The following is a 15,585-nucleotide window of genomic DNA, read 5'->3' on the forward strand; positions in this document are numbered from 1 at the left end:
CTCTGAGCAGCATTTGATATAGGAAAACATAAGCAGAGAGAACTGTATGCATTTAATAGGATTTTCCACTTCGTTCTCTGTCTGATCAATGCTTTATGTTCAAAAACTATGAGGGCAGCCTGCCCTGTTGATGCATTCTTTTCCTAAACATTTTGATTTTGTCATATATGATAAGATAGACCTCAATAGCCTGAAGCTCAAGTTAATTAATACTTTGTCATTCAATTTACTACTGGAATAATATTTGTTCATAACATCCTCCCAACACATTTTTCTTTTGTGATTCTCTTTGTTTTTATTTATGTACAAAAGTGTTGCATGGTCATTCTCAAAAATGTTGTAACTCATACTTTTTTTATTTGCAATTGATAAATCTCTTGCTGTTCTTTCTCTCATCCCAGAACATTTGTCAACCATTATTTTTAGATGTTGGCTTGTGACCCTTCAATTTCGCAGTCATGGCACAAAACAATGTTCTGTATTTTTATTGTTGATTTGTAAATAATTCTCAATTAATTGGAATCTATCTTTACCCTTACCCATAATTTGATTTGACAATAACCAACAAGAAGACATACATAGTATTTATTTTTAATTTTTATATGCTGTCCTTCATCATGAGTGCAACTGCTTACATTCTGTCCAGACACTTCGCATGCAGCTTCCGGCAATAGCAGACAGTGTTGAAAAATCGGCAGTGGCAGAAGGCACAAGGATTGCAACATGGTGGAGATGGTGGAAGACACATTCCCCAGAGTTGCACACAATGACCGTTCTCTGGTTTTAGCTTCTTCACCTTATGAGGCGTTGCAATCCCATTGTTCTGTATTTAAGGAGACAAAAATTAAAGATGAGAAGATTATAGTACAATTACTGTAACAAATATCCTTAAAATTTTATCAAATCTATAACCCATTACTGATATGCATTGTCTTCATAAAGAATGGTAGAACCAAGGTGAAAGGACAAAGGTCCCAAATTCAAGATAACATCAAAGTGTAAAGAGGATGGGATAAAAAAATTAAAGGAAATCAAAACACAGGGAGGTTGGTAGCATCAAGCTTGTGTTTTAAATAATTATACAATTATGAAAATGAAGATTGAAGAAGGAAAAGAGTTCTATGTCTCCTAGGAAGGAATGCATACAATTTAGAGACTGTGAAGAATTTCAATTAGACAAAGACTAGAGGAAGAAAGACTATATAGAACTGTGTATCTGGGTGTTTGGGGAAGAGGAGTAAACTAGTATTGATAAATAGAGGAAGAAGCAATTAATATTTCAATGGAATTCATTACTATTTTCTTGCTCCTTTTTCTTCACTACTTTGAACATCATAAGCTATTAATTTGGTCTACAGGGAAAATGACATGCATAATAATGCACTGTGAATACCAACTTCATGTGTGTCAGTTGGGAAATTAGCTGACATTAACTCTAAAAGGTGATTCTCACTTCTGTAGTCCTAATCTGTGTAAAACTGCTTCTTCCCATAGGAACAAAACGGAGATCAGAATCAAAGACACTGTTCCTTCTTGCCACTCTGTAGCAGAACTGTTTGGTATTCCAAAGTGCTGAAATGCAGAAGGTGGGGAAAAGCTTTGATACCAAGATACATGAAAACATTCTCGGTGATGATCTTCACTATTCTTTGCCTTTACTGTCATTCTTAAGGAATAGCATTCATGATCAGAAAGTACTGTTGGAGAACACACCCCCATCTACGTCTAAGGTTGAGAGATTGCCCACCAGTTAATTAAACCTGTCCTGGACTTCCTACGTGGATGCAACAGTCAAGAAGGCACAAAAGCCTCTTCTTCCTCAGGCATTCAGGAAATTTGCCATGTCCATAGATCCCTCACCAACTTTTTCATATATGCCATTGAAAGCATACTGTCCGCATGCATATGGCCTGGTAGGCAACAGATGTTGTGCACAGCCCAGACCATCAGGGAAGGCAACATCCTATCCATGGACTCCATTTACACGGCTTTCTGCTGGAGAAAGGCTGCCAGCATCGTCAAAAACCCATTGGACCCCGGTAATGATCTCCTACAACCTCTTCCATCAGGCAGAAGATACAGAAGTCTGAACACATGCATAAGCAGATTCAGGAACAGCTTCTTCTTGGCCATTATTGGACTAATGAAAGATTTCTTTAGCCTCAAGTAATGCTGATTTTGCTAACATTGATCTCACCTAGCCCACACCCTATGTAATGTAACCTGTATGCCTCTAAGTCTTTTTGATCTGTATATCCTTTGCTTACTATAATCTGCCTGTGCCATTCATAAACGAAGCTTTTCACTGTATTTCAGCACACAAGACAGTAAATCAATCAGTCAATCACTGATTGAGGCACTAAATGTTTGCTTTGAGTCCTTACTGATTTTCAGTAAGATAGTGCTTGTTTAAAGTTATCCAGTCAAATGCTTCCTCCAAGGTACTTAGGAACTCTTAATTCTTACTTTTAAGAATTTGTTTGGTTCTTTGATGGGACAGACATTCTGTTTGTCACAAAGACAGTCAATTTTCTGCGTAGGTGTACTGCACTGAATCATGGAATGTGGAGACAGTAAACACGCAGTAGATCCCCGAGACTATGTCAGGCTGTCTCTGGAGTAGTCAAGAAGAACAAAAATCTTTAGGAATAGTTTTAAATCATGGCAATTTATTCCAAGAGACCAGAAGATCTGTTCAATAGCTGTTCGGGGATTTCAGTTGCAGCTTTGCAACAAAATAGTTTGGACCAGAAACAGGTGTGCATAATATACAGCATTACTACTATGTAAGTGAGAGGAATAAACTTGCTGATATTTTCTCATTCTATTTGTGTGTGTGTAATTGTCCTATCCTCTTGTAGGCTTGTCTGAGTTCTAGCCACTCTGGTATTGTTTTTACAGTTGGTTTGTGAATATATTTTTCAAGATGGCAGCCAGTGACTAGTGGACTGCCACAGAAGTCAATGTTGGGACCACAACTCTTCAGGTTATGCATCATCAATCTGAACAAAGGAACTGAAGGCATTGTTAGATTGCAGATGACACAATGATTGGAAGAGGGACAGGTAATGATGAGAAAGCGGGGAAAACATAAAATCATAGAATCCGAACAGTGCAGAAGGAGCCTGTTCAGCCCATCAAGTTGCACTGAGCCTCTGAAGAGCATTCCCCCAAAATCTAGCCTCAACACTGTCCCTGTAATCTGCATTTATAATGACTAATCCATCTAGCCTGCTCATCACAGGGAAATTTAGCGTAGCCAATCCACCTGACTAGCACATGTTTGTACTATGTGAAGAAAATGGAACACAAAGAACAAAAAATAATACAGCGCAGGAACAGGCCCTTCGGCCCTCCAAGCCTGCCCCGACACATTTTGCCCTTCCATACTAAAACTGTTTTCACTTACAGGATCTGTATTCCTCTAGCCCCTGCCTATTCATGTGTTAGTCCAGGTGCATCTTGGATGCTGCTATTCTGGCTGCTATTTCCACCTCCTCTAGCAAAACATTACAGGTACTGACCACCCTTTATGTGAAAAACATGCCTTGCACATCCCTTTAAAACATGCCCCCACTACCCCCCACCCCTCACACCTTGAACCTGTGTACCCTAGATTCCTCCACCCTGAGAAAAGTATCATATTTTCCCACTCTATCCATGCCATTCACAATCTTATAAACTTCTTTATAAGTAGGTTACCCCTCAACCTCCTGTGTCCCAGTGAAAACAAACCCAGTCTATTCAATCTATCTTCATAGGTAAAATCCCCCTCAGCAGGCAACATCCTGTCAAACCTCCAAAGCATCCACATCCTTCCGGCAGTGTGGTGATCAGAACTGTATGCAGTATTCCAAGTGTGGACTCACTAAAGTTCCATAGAGCTGCAGCATAACTCACCTATTCTTACACTCAGTGCCCCTTCCAATGAAGGCAAGCATGCCATAAACCTTTTATACTATCTTATCTACCTGTGCTGCCATCTTCAGTGATCTGTGGACCTGCACATCTAAATCTGTCTGCGTATCAATGCTCCTAAGGGTTCTGCCATTCACTGTATAATTTCTATCTGTGCTCGATCTTGTAAATCATAGAATCCCTACACTGTGGCAACAGGCCATTTGGCCCAACAAGTCCACACCAACACTCCGAAGAACATCCCACCAAAACTCACCCCACTATCCTGTTTTTCCCATGGCTAATCCTCCTAACCTACACATCCCTGGACACTATGGGCAATTTTCCATGGCCAAATCACTAACCTGCACATCTTTGGACTGTGGGAGGAAGCCAGAGCACCCAAAGGAAACCCATGCAACCATGGGTACTGTATGCAAACTCTATACAGACAGTCACCTGACCTTCCTAAATGTATCACCTCACATTTGTCTGGATTAAACTCCATCTGCCATTTTTCTGCCCATGCCTCCAACTGATCTAAATCCTGCTGTATCCTTCAACTATCCTCAACTCCACCAATCTTTGTATCATCCACAAACTTACTAATTAGACCAACTATATTTCTCCAAATCATTTATGTAGACTATGAACGGCAGAGGTTCCTGCACTGATCCCTGTGGAACACCACTAATCACAACTCCATTCTGAAAAGCATCTTTCCACCACTACCCCCTGTCTCCTATGTCTAAGCCAGTTCTGTATCCATCTTGCCAGCTCATTCCTGATAACATGTTACTTCACCTTTTGTACCAGTCTGCCATGGCTTTACTGAAGTCATGTAGACGACCTCAGCTGCTTTTCCCTCAGCAATCATAGAACACTACAGGGCCTTCAGCCCTTGATGTCGTACTGACCTGTTATCCTACTAACATCAAACTACCCTCCATACCCTACATTATACTATCATCCATAAATCATCTTAGTTACTTCCTCAAAAAACTTGATCAAGTTAGTGAGGCACGATCTTAACCTCACAAAGCCATGCTGTATATCGCTAATAACACCCAGAGGAAACCCACACAAACCCATAAAGAACGTGACAGATGGCCACCAAGGCTGGAATCAAACCCCAGACCCTAGTGCTCTGAGGCAGAAGGACTTGAACAGGCAAACAGAGTGGGCAAAAAAATGGCAGATGCAATACAAAGTGGGAAAGTGTGAGGTTATGCACTTTGGTAGGAAGGGTGGAGTCACGGATTATTTTCTAAATGGGAAAGGCTTCAGAAATCTGAACAACAGGGGGACTTGCAAGACCTAGTTAAGCATTCTCTTAGGGTTAATATGCAGGGTCATTTGGCAGTTGGGAAGGCAAAGGTAATGTTAGAATTCATTCTGAGAGGACTAGAATATGAGGACCATGTAAGATTCTGATCAGACTGCATTTGGAATATTGTGAGCAGTTTTTGGCTCCGTATCTAAGGAAGGATATGCTGTCATTGGAGGAGGTCTAGTGGAGGTTTCCAAGAATGATCCTGGGATTGAAAGGCTTGTCATGTTTGGATTGGTTGAGGACTCTGCATCTGTATTCAATGGTGTTTAGAAGGGTGAGGGGGGATTGATTGAAATTTACAGAATATTGAGAAGCCTAGATAGAGTGGACATGGAGAAGATGTTTCCACTGGCAGGAGAGACTAGGACCAGAGAGCACAGCCTCAGAGTGAAGGTACAACCGTTCAGAACTTAGATGAGGAATTTCTTCGGCCACAGGGTGGTGAATCTGTAGAACTCATTGCCACAGAATGCTGTGGAGGCCAAGATGTTGAGTGTTTTTAAGGGAGAGATGTGATCAGGGGTTATGGGGACAAGGTAGGAGAATGGAGCTGAGAATCCTATCAGATGGAGCAGATTCGATAAGCCAAGCAGTCTAATCCTGCTCCTATATCTGATGGTTTAAGCCAAATGCAAAAAGTGCAGGTAGAATGGTAACATTGGTTCCTGTTGTTATTATTATTAATGTAAATACAGATCTCGGAAATGTGAAAGGGGTGGGTATTCTAGTATGTATGTGCTGGATGTGTGGGAGCAATTTCCCTGCAAGCTGTGCCATGTGGCACTGCCTCATCCAACAAGCCGTATACCAGTTGGAAACTGACTGCAGAAACTCTGCTGTGGAAAGAGGCAAAAAGGAAAGAAAGCGAGAAGAACCCTAGCTTGATACTCCCTTTCTCAGGGTATCCTCTGCTAAAGGTCAGTGGTTCCACAATTAACCTGGCAGTTAACCGAGGACATACAAACCACAAAGCCTGGCAAATGTCATCCTCATGTTGGGGGACCAATGACTGATTGGCGAGAATAGGCCTGCCTCTGTCATGAGCACACTCCTCAAAAGGTAGGGGCAAAGATTTTAGGACAGTTAGCAGACAGAAGGATGAATCTGATGTGTGCTATACTGCTGAATCTATTAGTATGTCTGGGTTACTCCTGACCAGCTGTTAGTTGTTGTGTCTTGTAAGTAATCTGGATGCCCTTATAGCTTCAAACACTTACAGAAAGGTCCTATTCCCTCACCTTTGGGAACTCAGTTAATCTCTGATTTACTTAAAAGTAACAATTTATGTTAAATCATAGTTCTGATATCACCTATTTACCAGTATCTTGCTTAACCAGATATAAACGTTCTCGAAAGCAAAATAAAAAATATCATTATCTGAACTCTGTTTCTGTCCACAAATGTTACCTGAAATGCTGAGTATTTTTAACATTTTCTGTTTTCATTACAAATATTAATAGGGAATTCAACCATAGGTCATGTTTTCTGGCACTGTCAAATTCTACCCTCGACTGACATATATATTTGCATTCCGACAGGAATTGCAATGGCAATCAGAAGTCAGAACCCAGGTAGCCTGAATTTTACCTCTTTAGTCCAAGGACCCCATTGTCAGAGATTATGGATATTCATCTGTAGTTCCAGTGAAATATTTCAGGTCAATAATTAAAATTGTGAATTCTATAGATGTGCGACTCCTTGTCACATTGGTAAATTTACTGCCTAATCTAGTTACTTGGAAGGCAAAAATGCTTTAAATCTGATGGACGTAACTGCAAAGACAAATTTATAAAAAGCTGCCTGATATTACTTACTTTTTTAGGTGCACTGGGGCTCATTCTTCTACCATCTCTTCTGAAATTTATTTTTCTACTATTTGGCAGTTCTGTAAGGAAAATGTGAGAGGTTGGGAAACTGAGGAGTCAAATCTGAAGTGCAGTGTTAACTGCTGTGGTAGACCAGGAACTAAAACTTCGGAAATGTAACAATAACTTAATTGTACTGAGGAGTCTAATCATGTTGTTTCCTTGACGATCTCATCTACCGAGTTTCTGTTATAAACATAGGTTGTAAACAATGTTGGGTAAGTTTTCATGAACTCCAGACTTACAGTGACGTCACGAAGACCATTAGAGCTGAAGAGCATTCAGGTGTCAACAATCCTGCACTTGCAATATCTGCTCACCTTCATGCAGTACTCTTTCTTGTATGGTAGTTGAATTCAGTCAACAGACATTTAAACACTCCCATTTAAACTGAGGTAAGTGCTGCTATCTGTTTTTGGACAGAAAGACATCTTTCAGAGTGCAATATCAGCTTGGTTAGCTGGATGAACTTTAGGCACCATAACTCACTGCAAGCATAGGTAAGGATAGAACATTAAGAGGTTCAGTACAATTTCTGGTTTTCCAAATAGGAGCACACAGATTTGAGCTCATATAACGGACTGTTTAGGCCATATCTATGAAAACTATTTTCAGTGCTGTACTATAGCAAAGTACACTAAATGTAAAGAGTATGTGTTGAGTAGCTGTTTAGATGGACTTAAAATATATTCATAAGGCCAAGGATCTCTACATGCCTTCTTTTTATATGCAGCTTTATCAAATTGTCCTACTATGTTCAATGTTCTGTGAATGATATGGTGTGGTTTGTATTCTTAAATCCAAAATGAATCACATCATGCTTTGTTGCATTAAATTTCACCAGCCATGTGTCTCCCTGTTTTAATTGTCTGTCCACACCCTCTTGATCTTTTACGCTCCTCACTGTTGTTCAGTACATTTCCAATTTTGTGTTATCTTTAAAACTATGTTCCCATACTCAAGTCTAGTTTATCAATAAATATCAAAAGAAGTAGTTGTCTATTACCAATTCCCAATGGACCACAGCATGTACTTCCTTTCCAATTTGAAAAAAAAACAACCATTACTTTTTGCATTCTGTCACAGCTAATTTTAAGTAAGCTTATTTGGGCACATTATTATGTACAAGTACCCTACTTGGTCATCACATCATACGGTTTGACTTGAACCTAGACTGTTGAACTCAGAGGCACAGACACTGCCACTACGCCGCAAGATGTCATTCTCAATTATATTTTTTGCACTACCGCTGCCCCATAAGTACAATGAGTTTCTGTTTTCTGACAAGCCCATAACACAGCCTGTTTTAAAATTCTGTCTGAAAGTTTGTACATGCATCTCCCGATTTATCTTCATTAACCCTTTCGGCTATTTAAAAGAATTCTGCAAATTTAGTCCAATATGATTTACGTTTTAAAACTTGTTTACTTTTATTTTATTCTTTCATGGATGAGGACATTGATGGCTATTGCTGGCATTTATTGCCCATCGCAGAGGGCAATTCTGAGTCAATCACATTGCTATAGGTCTGGAGTCACATGCTGGCCAGACCAGTTCAGGATGGTAGTTTCCTTCCCAAAAGGACGTTAGTGAACCAGGTGGGTTTTTCCAACTTTTGAAAGTGGATTTGTGATCATTAAAATCTTAATTCCAGATTTTTATTAAATTCAGATTCCATCATCTGCCATGGCAGGATTCAAACCCACGTCCTCAGAACGTTATCTGGGTCTTTGAATTAACAGTCCAGCGATAATATTGCGAGGCCATCTGTTCCCCTATTGCCAATTATTAACCTCTGATTAATTTCATTATCCAAATGCTCCCTATTTTTAATTATCGATATGAAGAGATCAAAGTTTCTGGGGTCAGAGTGGGTGGAGAATGAGCATTTCAACAACAGGTGGGATTATTAAAATCGAGTAAAAACCTGAGTGATCATTTAACTCTAAGAATGTACTTTGTACTTTATAAGAATTTTTAATAACTGACAGAATCATACTCTCCATCTGTTCATATGTTCTTGGCCACTAGTCATACAGTTGCAGACTTTACAACTAATCCAGCCTTACAGGTGACCACTCAAACTATTTAAATAATCCTGTACATTTAGCTTACAGTACACAAGGGCTGATGGGAATGTTACTCTGTTGTACTTTACTGCCTCGAATGAAGCTTCCCAGAAATTGTCTCCTAAGTCTTGCGAATAACTGATATTAGAATGATTTATGCTCTTAAAGCTAAATATTCAGAGTTGAAATTTAATTCGACAATATGTGAAGCAAATTGGAATAATTGTTTGAACATCAAGCTAGCAGTATGCATGCTAGCGCAGGAATAGCATATCAGTTAATTTCAATAATCAGGCCAAAAACTTAATTTTTCTTAACTGAAGTGATTTTCAATACTTTTCTCTTGACCCTCAGTATTGATGCAAAACAACTAATTTAAAGTGCAAGATAATAGGAACTGCAGATGCTGGAGAATCTGAGATAACAAGGTGTAGAGCTGGATGAACATAGCAGGCCAAGCAGCATCATAGGATCAGGAAGGCTGACATTTCAAGCCTAGACCCTTCATCAGATTTCCGGTGAAGGGTCTATGCCTGAAATGTCAGCCTTCCTGATCCTATGATGCTGCTTGGCCTGCTGTGTTCATCCAGCTCTACACCTTGTTATCTCTTATAACTAATTTAAAGTACTTTCTTCTCGCTTCCACTTACCACCATCTACTCAGGTATTATCCCCAAAAATCTCATGACTAACCTACAATGGAGATGCCAGTATACTTCGATTCTTGCTCAGGTTGGAGACCAGAAATAATCTTGTTTTGTGGAGTTTCTGGGTCTTTTTCTTCAATCGCCAGATGTGAATACACAAGGAGGCAGCAGGTATATTGGAGAATCCAGCAAAAGTACACAGTACGAGCCATCTTGAATGTTGGAGAACTAAAGTCTAGGCAAAATAAATAGATGATTACTTTTGCATTTACAAGGATAATATCATCATTTTCTATGATAATAAATAACTTGTAGTTATATAGTGGTTTTTAGATCCTGAATGTAGCCGTAACCACTTTACAGCTGATAATATATTTTGACATGTAATCACTTTTGATATGTAGGTGAATGTTCCAGTTGATTTGGGCAGGGGTAGATATTATAACTACAGATGAATAAATGGTAAGTTTAGCTTTTGCATTGGTAATGTCTGCAGCTGGTCAAAGATGAAATGTCCCAGCCACTGGCACTCAGAGGATTGCTGGAGACCTGGCACCTATTTACCTCCAAGTCGGAAAGGACCTCATGGTATGAGAATCTGGGAGTTTATAAACACTGTAAGCAGCCATGGAAGCAACAGGTTTGTTAGGTATACTGGTCAGTTGTACACAATGAATGAGTAAGTGCAGCAACACCATAAGGACTCTGCTGTCTCAGCTTGTGATCATCTGGCTGCCTCCATGGACTTGTTTGCATCTTTGTGTAGTAGCAAATGCAACCACCTACCTGTATGCCTAGACAGTGTCCTATGGACCAAGGTGTGAAGTCAGCAATTGTCCTCCATCTGCATGCACTGTGAATTGCAGGTGCCTGTGACTTTGGCAACCAAGCTCCTCCTTCCCAGGTACACTGACATTGCTGTTGCATCACAGTTTTAGAGATGGTTCAACTGTTAGCCTGCATGCAAAGGCCATGAGTACTAAGTGAAAAAGTTGGACTGCACACAGCAGACTAATGACAAGGGTTACAAGGAATCATGAGATCGCATGTACATTTCATCCTCACAGCATGGGTGTGTGTCTACTGAAGTTCCCTTTGAAGGGTTCAACATATCTAAATCATGCAGAGCCCTCTCTCATTGAATGAAGCAAATACCCCACCCATTCCAGGTGAAGCCCCAACCCTTTTCATTTCCCTTGAACACTTGTGATTAATGAAAGGCAACGGCCATTCCTCAAACCATGAGATGTCAGCTCAGCCTCTCCATATAGAGGAACACTGACACATCAAAATCCCCTATCTGATAGCTGAACCCATCAACTTAATATAGGTATCACTTAGCAACCTGTCTGAGCCTGGATCCGCCCATCTTACCCCACCAGTCTTGACTATATGAGTGAATTTCCCAGATTTTGTAATTTAATGTTCCTATCCTGGCAGGCAGGAGGCTGCTTACAATTGACAACCTTCCTTCCCTCTTGCTTTCCCTTCTATACTCTAATCTTTCCTCCCACCCTTATATATAGAGTGTTCCCCTTGACTTCTGTAAACTCATCTCCATCCAAGCATTCTGCTTGCCCTCCAGTAAATTCCCAACCACCCTCCCATGTGCCAGCACCCTGAAATCCCGTCCCCTCCTTGATGTTTCATAGATGAATACTGCACTGACTATGACCCATTCCCAGAAGCAACTTAGCCCCAAACAATGATTGACCACCCCCCTGACTGATACTTGTATGACTTAACAACTGTGTTCTCATAACTTCTCAGATTGCTGCATAGGCCCATGAAGCTGACAGTGACCACTTCCTATACTATACTTCTATCGAACCCCTTACCAGATGCCTGACTGTTCTCAAGTCCCTGGACTGATGTTGGAAACTGCCCTTGACTTACTGTGCCAGGAAGCTCTGACTCACAAGTGCTCCCCACCCCAGTGGACGTCGGCATGAACCATGGCTGACACATTGAAATGAAGTAGAAATGAAGTGTACTGCATGATGTTCACTTCCTTGACTGATGACAGCTAACAGCCATAACAAGCTCCCTTTCTTTTTATTCACATGTGGGACATGAGCATCACTGCCTGCCCTGCATTTATCACTCTTTCCTAGTTACCCTTGTGAAGGTGGTGGTGAGCTGTCTTCTAGAAATGCTGCAATGTTGCAATGTGCTTTGGGTAACCCACAATGCCATTAGGGAGGGAATTCCAGGATTTTGATCCAGTGACAGTGAAAGAACAGCAATATAATTCCAAGTCAGGATGGTGAGTGGCTTGGAGGGGAACTTGTAGGTCGTGGTCTTCCCATGTATTTACTGCCCTTGTCTTTCTAGATGGAAATGGTCATGGGTTTGCAAGGTGCTGTTTGATGATCTTTGGTGAACTTCTGTGGTGCATTTTGTACACAGAGAGCAGCACTACGTTGGTGCTGGAGGGATTGGATGCTTGTGGATGTGGTGAGTAGCCCAGCTCGTCCCTGCCTCCCTAACCTGTCCTTCCTCCCACCTATCCCCTCCTCCCACCTCAAGTCCCACCCCCATTTCCTACCTACTAACCTCATCCTGCCTGCTTGACCTGTCCGTCCTCCCTAGACTGACCTATCTCCTCCCTACCTCCCCACCTACACTCACCTTTACTGGCTCCATCCCCGCCTCTTTGATCTGTCTGTCTCCTCTCCACCTATCTTCTCCTCTATCCATCTTCTATCCGCCTCTCTTTTTATTTATTTCAAAACCCCATTCCTCTCCCCGATTTCTGAAGAAGGGTCTACGCCTGAAATGTCAGCTTTCCTGCTACTCTGCTGCTTGGCCTGCTGTGTTCATCCAGCTGTACACCTTATCTCATTTCCAACTGTAAATGGCCAATCCACCTAACCTGCACATCTTTGGCCTGTGGGAGGAAACCTGCACAGACACGGGGAGAACGTACAAACTCCACACAGATGGTCGCCCTAGGGTGGAATCAAATCTGGGACCCTGGCACTGTGAAGGCTCAGTGTTGCCTCAGTGAAGGTCATGTTTTATTGTGGGTTCATCTGTCTGTTCTTTAGATAAACTCAGGCCAAAGCTCAAGATTTGTATGCACACAGGATGGCATGCAGGAGGGATTTCTTTACTAATAATCTCACAGCATCTTATTTGAAACACCTTTTTGAAAAACTGTAGTTAAGATTATGGGTTACGTTTGAAGAATTTGAATGGAAGTATTCAGTAATGTCTTCTTGACTGGAGGCACCAGATGTCTCCAGTCTAGTGAAACCACAGTTTTAAGCTTTTTGTCAATACTATGTTAATTCCAGTTTCTACAAACTAAACTAGTCTTAGGTTGAGCTGTATAGGATTTTAGTCATACCTGAGGCACTGAGGCATTATTCATGAATAGTACCAGTGGACTCAATGAGCAAGAGATGAAGAACATCTCATTTGACTTTGTAGGAGTAGGAAAGGGAAAACGCACAACATAAAACAATGGTGTATTCATTTCCCTGTCATGTGCCCTCGTTTACTTTCAAAAATCAGTGTCCTGAAGTCTGTTCAGAGCTAATGGGAACTGCAGATGCTGGAGAATCCAAGATAACAAAGTGTGAAGCTGGATGAACACAGCAGGCCAAGCAGCATCTCAGGAGCACAAAAGCTGATGTTTCGGACCTTGGCCCTTCATCAGAGGGCTTTGCAGTGAGGTTAAAATTATGATCAGAGATAATGGGAACTGCAGATGCTGGAGAATCCAAGATAACAAAGTGTGAAGCTGGATGAACACAGCGGGCCAAGCAGCATCTCAGGAGCTCTGATGAAGGGTCTAGGCCCAAAACGTCAGCTTTTGTGCTTCTGAGATGCTGCTTGGCCTGCTGTGTTCATCCAGCTTTACACTTTGTTATCCTGAAGTCTGTTTACCATTTCACTACTATGATTCAGATTGTCAGCTTGAAAAGGATAAATTCAGAAGTTGTTATCATTTCTTTCCTGTATAAATTGTGGGTTCCCATTATTATTCTGTTGGTAATGTAAGAAAGCAGAGAGTGGTGGTCCCACTGTAAACGTGGAATCATTTTGAAACCATAATTTAACAAGTTAGAGCATTAAAGTGAAAGAAAGAATTTTAAAAATTACGAGAAATAAAAACATACTTGAAACAGAAATTACTGTAAAGCAGTCTGGATTTAGACCTGGATTAGGAACAAGAAAGAGTACAATGTTTAAAAATGAAACAACCTCCAATACATAATTGGAAGTAATGAAGAACATTCACATATGCTTCATAAGTTTGAAAGAAACTCGAATTGCATTTAATCACTAAAGGTTAATAGACATGTTGCTGAAATGTGACATTGATAATAAAAGATGTGATATTTATCCAGACCCTACATGGGGATGATAAAATGAACACCAGGCTGGAAAAGGGACAATCTAAATTGTTTTAAGTGAAGAGAATAGTCAGCCAAGACTGTGTACTGTTGTTACCAAATTATTCTGTCTGTACACAGAACAAATGAGGGTTAAATGTACTTCAGCACATGAATTTGCAGCATACTAACAAAACAGCATTATGTCAGAATTAGAAGAGGTCCTACAAAATATGTAAGTAAGTGAAATCAAGAAGTATAGACTATCATTCAAGAATGAGCCTCAAGAAGACAAAAACAAATTGCAGTTTGAAGTACTAAGACAGGAGAAGCTAGCATGAAAACTGAAGTAGATGGTGTCACACTAAAACAGTAAGATAAATGTGCCTATTCAGTGCAAACAATAACTGAAAATGACGGAATGGGATGCAAAATTAGGAGGAGGATAGAGATAGCCAGAAGTAATTTTACGAAGGTGAAGAATATTGACAAGAGAAAAGCTCAGGCTTGAAAATGGAAGAAAACTCATAAGATGCTGCATACTTTCCAATTTCCTTGACTGCCTCAGAAACCTAGAATGACCGGTTGATGCTGAGGTGTAAACTGAAGAAAGAAAAACACATGAAACGGAGAGTTGGGCAGATAAATGGCAGATGGAGTTCAATCCAGGCAAATGTGAGGTGATGCATTTTGGAAGATCAAATTCAAGGCCGAACTATACAGCAAATGGAAAAGCCCTAGGGAAAATTGATGAACAGAGAGATCTGGGTGTTCAGGTCCATTGTTCCCTGAAGGTGACAATGCAGGTCAATAGGGTGGTCAAAAAGGTATATGGCATGCTTTCCTTCATTGGGTGGGCTATTGAGTACGAGAGTTGGCAGGTCATGTTGCAGTTGTATAGGACTTTGGTTTGGCCACATTTGGAGTACTGTGTGCAGTTCTGGTCGCCACATTACCAAAAGGATGTGGATGCTTTGGAGAGGGTGCAGAGGAGACTCACCAGCATGTTGCCTGGTATCGAGGGTGCAAGCTATGAAGAGAGGTTGAGTTGATTAGGATTATTTTCATTAGAAAGATGGAGATTGAGGGGGGACCTGATTGAGGTCTACAAAATCATGAGGGGTATAGACAGGGTGGATAGCAAAAAGCTTTTTCCCAGAGTTGGGGACTCAATTACCAGGGGTCATGAGTTCAAAGTGAGAGGAGGAAAGTTCTTTACACAGAGGGTGGTGGGTGCCTGGAACGCATTGCCAGCGGAGCTGGTAGACGCAGACATGTTAGCGTCTTTTAAGATATATTGGAGAGATACATGGATGGGCAGGGAGCAAATGGACACAGACTGTTAGAAAATAGATGACAGGTTAGACAGAGGATCTTGATCGGCGCAGGCTTGGAGGGCCGAAGGGCCTGCTCCTGTGCTGTAGATTTCTT

General features: G+C 41.0%; 1 protein-coding gene across 7 annotated transcripts in view; it reads right to left on the minus strand.

Annotated features, from left to right (window-relative positions):
- Nucleotides 1-269: 269 nt before the first annotated feature.
- Nucleotides 270-15,585, minus strand: part of asip1 (agouti signaling protein 1) — a 107,413-nt gene continuing 92,097 nt past the window's right edge. For 6 of the 7 annotated variants that reach the window (XM_059652717.1, XM_048549960.2, XM_048549966.2 and 3 more), the window contains 3 exons: nucleotides 9,858-10,046; nucleotides 7,045-7,115; nucleotides 270-823 (listed from right to left, as the gene is read on the minus strand). In XM_059652717.1, the coding sequence (XP_059508700.1) occupies nucleotides 632-823; nucleotides 7,045-7,115; nucleotides 9,858-10,023 (429 nt within the window). In that variant the 5' untranslated portion in view covers nucleotides 10,024-10,046 and the 3' untranslated portion in view covers nucleotides 270-631. Of the gene's footprint in view, nucleotides 824-7,044; nucleotides 7,116-9,857; nucleotides 10,047-10,597; nucleotides 10,745-15,585 lie in introns of those variants that run through there. The other variant, XM_048549961.2, reaches the window with a different exon arrangement.

This window comes from Stegostoma tigrinum, chromosome 19, assembly GCF_030684315.1.
Source record: "Stegostoma tigrinum isolate sSteTig4 chromosome 19, sSteTig4.hap1, whole genome shotgun sequence".
Taxonomy (NCBI): Eukaryota; Metazoa; Chordata; class Chondrichthyes; order Orectolobiformes; family Stegostomatidae; genus Stegostoma; species Stegostoma tigrinum.